Source organism: Stegastes partitus, unplaced genomic scaffold (assembly GCF_000690725.1).
Source record: "Stegastes partitus isolate 25-593 unplaced genomic scaffold, Stegastes_partitus-1.0.2 Scaffold496, whole genome shotgun sequence".
Taxonomy (NCBI): domain Eukaryota; kingdom Metazoa; phylum Chordata; class Actinopteri; family Pomacentridae; genus Stegastes; species Stegastes partitus.
This window is the reverse complement of record NW_007578227.1, coordinates 341,447-347,748: the sequence shown is the minus strand read 5'-3', so window position 1 is coordinate 347,748 and position 6,302 is coordinate 341,447. Positions and strand designations below refer to the sequence as shown.

Here is a 6,302-nt window from a genome sequence, read left to right as displayed (position 1 = left end):
TTCTTCTTCCATCTTTTCTTGTCTTGTCTCAGCTTATGTCAGCTTTTCCCATCTTGTCTTGCCTTGTTCCACCTTCTCCCACCTTCGTTCTTCTTTTTGTCCCATTTTTTTTCTTTTTGGAGTTTCCTGTCTTGCCATCTTGTATTATTCCATCTTTATTTGTGTTGTCTGTTTTCATCTTGTCCCATGTAGTCTTGTCTTGTTTTGTCTTCTCTTATTCCGGGGAGAACATGCAAACTTCATATAGAAAGACCTCAGGCCAAGATTCGAACCCATGACCTTCTAGCCACTGTGCCACGTCTCATCAAGTTCAGTTTTCTCTGTTCCAATCATGTCCTGGTTTGTTTTGCTTTTACTACATCTTGAATTGTACCTCTTGTCTGTCTAATCTTGTCCTGTCTGGTTTTGTCTAGCTCCATTTTTTTTTTCATCTTGTCCTATCTTTTGTTGTCTTGTTCCATCTTGATCATTCATCTCCTGTCCCATCTTTTCTCACCTCGTCTTCTATTGTTCAATCGTGTCCTGTTTTGTCCTGCACCGTCTTGTCTTGTTTGTCCTGCCAAGACTCACTGTCTTGTCCTATGTTCTCGTCGTCACTTGTCCCATCTTGTCTTGATTTTCTTGTTCCATCTTCTTTTCTTCTTGTCTCATTTTATCTCAGCTTGTCCAATCTTGTCTTGTTCTTCTTGCCGGTCCTATCCGTTGTTGTCCTGTCTTCTCCTGTCTTATCCCATCATGTTTTGTCTTCACTGGTCCAACCTTTTGCTGCTAATTTTTGCTTTTGTCTCATCCTATCTTATTTCATCCTGCATTATTCCATCTTGTCTCATTTTACTTGTCCTATATATTTGTCTTGTCTTGTGTGATGTTGCATTGTCTAGTATTTTATGTTGTGTCTTGCTATGTCTTTTTCTATCTTTTCTTGTGTTCTTTTTTCTTTCTTTTTTTGGTCTTAAACATGTTTGGCCTTGTATTGTTTCATCTTGGTTCATCATTTGTCTAGTTTTGTCTTGTCCCAACAGCTCACCTTGTTTTGTCTTGTCTTTGTCTGGTCTTGTCCATTCCTTTCTTGTATTTTCTTGTCTGTCCTGTCTTACCATGACTTCCGCTCTGTCTTTTCCTGTTTGGACTTGTTCTGTCTTACCATGACTTCTGCTCTGTCTTTTCCTGTTTGGACTTGTTCTGTATTACCATGCTCCATCCTGTCTTCACTTCTAATGTGTTTTGTTGTCACTCTTGTTCTGTCTTGTCTTGTCTTCTCTTGNTGTTATAATGTTAGAGTATACCATAATACCATGCATATCATGGCAGTCTTGAGTTTCCATTGACTCCTATAACTCTGAATTGTCTATGATGGAATCCTTGTAAACCACAAAAACAATCATGCATTCTGACGCCTTTATAGATTTACTATATGTCTACTGGAAACATGACAAAATATTCTGGGTCAAAAATATAAATACAGCAATGCTAAAACTTTTTGGTTAACTGTCCCTTGGCCATTTTTACTTCAACTAGGCAACAAAACAGCCCCAGAGTATAATACTACAACCACCATGCTTGACAGTAGGTTTGTTGTTCTTGGGCTGAAGGCCTTACCGTCTCTCCTTTGAACATATTTCTGGTCACTGTGGCCAAATAGCCCATTTTTTGTTTCATTTAACCACAGAACTTTCCACCACAAGGCCTTTTCTTTGTCTATATCATCAGCAGCAACCTTTAGTTAAGTTGTAGGGAGCCGTTTCTGAAGAAAAGGCTTCCTTCTTGCATGGTAGCCTCTCAGCCCAATGCAATGTAAATCACACTTGACTGTGGACACTGACACCTGTGTTCCAGCAGCTTCTTATTCATAGCAGTCCTGCTTTTTGGCAATTTGTAGTTGACTCTTGACCATTCTGACCAATCGTCCCTCAGCAGCAGGTGACAGTTTGCATTTTCTTCCTGATTGTGGCAGTGATACAACTGCACCATACACTTTGTACTTACAAACAACTTTGCATAGATGATTTTAGCTGCCTTGAAATTGCTCCAAGTGACTTTCCTGACTTTGCTGAGCTCCTCAGACTTTCAGAGTCTGTGGCTGAGTCTAGTGAGTGTATCAAATGGGCCCTACTTCAAATGGCTCAGAGCACTCACCAGCTGTAGTCAATTGTAATTACTCATGAGAAGTTAAGAAGCCATGCCACCTGGAAAATTTGATTAGGACAGCTTCGTACATCACTAAAACTGATCATTCAAGGTGCTGTATGTTTATTTTTGACCCAACAGATTTTGTCACACTTCCAGAAGACCTGTAATAAATCTAAGAAAGAACCAAAATACATGACTTTTTTTTTTTTTTTTGAAAAATACGTGTGGGTTTCAATGTTTTCATCATTAGAAATTCTGAGTTCTACCTACGTTTACAGTTTAATTATTGTAAATTGACAGAAAATATGTCATCAAATATTTAATGCACAATAGTATGAGGTCCAGGTAAGGGTCTTACATCATCCTCATAGAGAGCCATGCCACGAGCTGATCCTCCCACAGCCTTCTTCACCTGCGCAGAAAATAGACATTATCATCTTCACCAGAACCTGAACCATTATCAAATTATCAAGTCAAATAAGAAAATTTAGTGTGCAAGATAGAAATTGTTCAACATTTTTGGATACACACTTATCTGTATTCTTGCTTCCTATTTTTGCCATAAATATGGAGTAATATAGCTAGCTGGATAGCTTAGCGAAAAGCTAGCCCAGTTCTATCATAACAGTAAAAAAAAAAAAAAAAAGAACACATAAGTACCTTTCAAGCCCTATAAATAACAATTCTTATATTGTCTGTACAAAAACTGAAATGTCTGGGACTCTGTTGGTTGCCTGATAACCTTACAGTAGTCAAGTGAAGTGTAAAGAGTCAGGCAAATTTGAAGCAAACCTTTGAAATATCGCCCAAACTTTTAAAAAAGAAAATGATTTTGCCTTATTTCAAATAACTTTTGTATGCCAACATCTAAAAAAGCGAGCTCAAGAAGAACAAATAAACAAAACTTTGGTCATCTACCAGAGAAAACTAGAGAAGTGCTGTTTTAAATCAGGAAGGTTGTCAGCCATGTTTCATTACGGTCAGACAAGAGACTGAAGAAGTCTGATCAGTCGTGTGATTCAAATGTTTTCTTCATTGGAACTTTTTCAGAAAATGTGTTCCTGTTATGCAAGTTAAAAACCACCTCAAGTGAACATGAAAAAAACTTGTGCAGGGAATTTTTTTTTCTTGTTTTGCTGTTTCTATTGACTTGTTGTAATGTGATCTTCCCTGTTTCCAATTTTAATGTTAAGCGAAGCAACAGCATCATAATTAGCACAAAAAAGATATAAGATAACTCTCATTTAGAAAAAACAAACAACTATAATCCAGTCATTATGACAATTCAGTCATATCACATGATTTTCACCAGCAGAAGAAGTTTTTCAATTCATAGAGAATTCAAACAAATTGCATTTTTATGAGCACAACCTGTCATGTGTGCTTAGTGCACAGTTACATCTTAAGCATGGAAACAGTAGCTGGCAAAACTATTTAATCGTGAAGTCTGTTGAGTAGCTGCTCTGCTTTGATACCACATGATCTTCATCAGGGGGCTGCGAGGTGGTTCAGTGGTTAGCACCGTCACCTCGCAGCTAGAAGATCCCCAGTTTGCATCCCAGTAAGGACATCCAGGATCTTTCTGTGTGGAGTTTGCATGTTCTCCCTGTGCAGCGTGGGTTCTCTCCGAGTTCTCCAGCTTCCTCCCACACAGTCCAAAAACATGTTGAGGTTAATTGGTGATTCTAAATTGTCAGTAAGTGTGAATGTGAGTGTGCTTGGTTGTCTGTCTCTAAGTGTAGCCCTGTGATAGACTGGTGACCTGTCCAGGGTGTCCTCTGCCTTCACCCTAAGTCAGCTGGGATAGACTCCAGTCCCCTGTGACCCTAGTGAGGATTAAGTGGTGCATAGATAATGGATGGATCTTCATCAGCAGACAGACACATAATTAAATTGTGAATGTAGAAATTTCCTCTTTTCTTAGCACTTCAAAGTCAGATGAGGAGAGATGATTCTGTGCTAGCCATTTCTGTAATCAAGAATTTTCTTACAATTTCACAGTTCTGGTGGTTTGGGTAAACTGACTCTGTAAGTCAAATAAACTGCATTTCATGATCCATTCTGTGGCTATACGAGATGTCAGTTTGGCCCTCAGGCTTACCGGGATCACTCTCTCCAAGCAAACATTGAAGTTCTTCTTCTGGTCGAACTTCAGTTTTTTCAGGGCCACTCGTGTCTCTCCAATGAATTCATTGTGTCCAAACTTGTCCTCATCACTCACTGACAGCCTGGAGACAGACCATACGCTCTATGAAGCAACTTTTATTGTGATGTAAATGGAACAACAGCAGGGGCAAAGTGGGTTAAGGTTGATCTTACCGGAGAGTTTTGCGTGACATTTCATCATCCGTGATGCCATGGTAGACCAGAGTCTCATTCCACACAGGATTCAGGGTGGTTTTCAGTGTCTTGGTGCGTAGTTTGTTGGACTGAAGTTAAAACAGTGAAATGAGGTTTTTAGGTAAGAAGAGAAACTGAGGAACAACTGAAAACAACAGTGCTTATCTAATCATCAGTTGGTTGGCTGCAATCAAGCGGATTACTCATTTTTTAAAATTAATTGCATTTTTATATTTATGCCTTGACAATTGGTTGATGGGATTTTGCTACATTATATAATCTAAGTGCATCCCATGTTGAATAAATGCAGCCCAACACCTTCTTTAATAATAGCAGACAATCAAATCAAAGACTGATAAAATAAAATAGCTGGGTGGCACATTTGCTTTCTTAGATTGTACAGGTGTGTGAAGTTTAGCTAGCTGTCAAGTTCTTGTAATGAAAACAACAATAGGTAAATAGTGAATAAGTACCTTACTGGCTCCAGGTAGCAGGTGCAGTTTAACATATGGATCTGCGAGTCCGTTTGAGTCCATAGGCTTCAAACCCTAAGACACAGAAGTCAGAATAACTCTCAGATCCAGCAGAGATTAGGTGTTGTTTACGTTAATGATATCCTGATTTGTTGAAAGTCTTCTTCTCTACTCCTCTCATGTCCCATAATGCCTTGCTCTTTATGTATTGTCCAATCATGTCTGTCCTATCTTATTATGGCCTTCTTGTCCTGTCCTTCCTGTCCGAACCTATCCTGTATTTACTTGTTCCATTTTGTCATCTTGTCTCACCTTGTTTGTCTCCTCTTGTCCAGTCCTGTCTTATCTTCCGTTGTTTCATCTTGTCATGTTTTGTCCTGTCTAATCTTGTTCGTCCTGTCCTGTAATGTCTTTTCCTAGCTTCTCTCATTTTTTCCCGTCTGTCTTGTTCCATCTTGTTTTGTCTTCTCTTGTTCCATCTTGTCTTCTCCTTATTGTCCCATCTTGTCTCATTTTCTAATGTCTTGTCTCTTCTTCTTTCATCTTATCTTGTCTCATTTTGTTTGACTTCTTTAGTCCCGTCTTGTTCTTCCTGTTCCATCTTCTTCCACCTTTTCACTTCTTGTCTTCTCCTGATCTGTCTTGTTTTATCTTACATTATTCCATCTCGTCTCGTTTAGTTTTTTTGTTTTTTTTGTCATGTCTGTCCTATCTTACTATGTCCTTTCCTATCTTCTCTCACCTTTTCTGGTTTCATTGGACTTTGTCTTGTCCTATCTTGTTTGATCCTGTCCCAGTTGACCTGTCTTGTCTTATCTTTTCTCTCCTTGTCCTCTTGTCTCATCCTGTCTTTTTGCTCTACCCCGCCTTGAATTGTCTGGTTTTGTCTTGTCCCATCTAGTCTTGTCTTGTTTTGTCTTCTCTAATCCCATCTGTCCTGTCACGTCTTGACCTGTTTTGTCTTGTCTAGTTCCATTTCGTCTTATCTCGTCGATCTTTTTGTTGTCCTCTCCCATCTTGCCTTTTCTTGTTTTTCCTTCCTATGCACCATCTTGTCTTGTGTTTTTTCCCATCTTGCCAAGTCAAGTTCCATTTTCTCGTGTCTTCTTCCATCTTTTCTCAACTTGTCCCATCTTATATTGTTTTCTGAGCTTGTGTTATTCCATCTTGTACCACTTTGGACTGCATTGTCTTGTCTTGCTGGTCCTATCTTGCTATACCTAGCCCTGTACTTTCTTGTCTTCTCTTGTCCCATCTTGTCTTGTTCTTCTTCCATCTTTTCTTGTCTTGTCTCAGCTTATGTCAGCTTTTCCCATCTTGTCTTGCCTTGTTCCACCTTCTCCCACCTTCGTTCTTCTT

At 39.1% G+C, this 6,302-nt stretch overlaps 1 protein-coding gene across 1 annotated transcript in view; it reads right to left on the bottom strand.

Moving 5' to 3' along the window:
* rph3aa (rabphilin 3A homolog (mouse), a) overlaps positions 1-6,302 on the bottom strand; it is a 32,842-nt gene that overhangs the window by 16,451 nt on the left and 10,089 nt on the right. Inside the window, exons 8-11 of the mRNA XM_008287352.1 lie at positions 4,944-5,018; positions 4,450-4,559; positions 4,232-4,358; positions 2,489-2,542 (exon numbers count right to left, since the gene is read on the bottom strand). Of these exons, the coding sequence (XP_008285574.1) occupies positions 2,489-2,542; positions 4,232-4,358; positions 4,450-4,559; positions 4,944-5,018 (366 nt within the window). The remainder of the gene's footprint in view (positions 1-2,488; positions 2,543-4,231; positions 4,359-4,449; positions 4,560-4,943; positions 5,019-6,302) is intronic.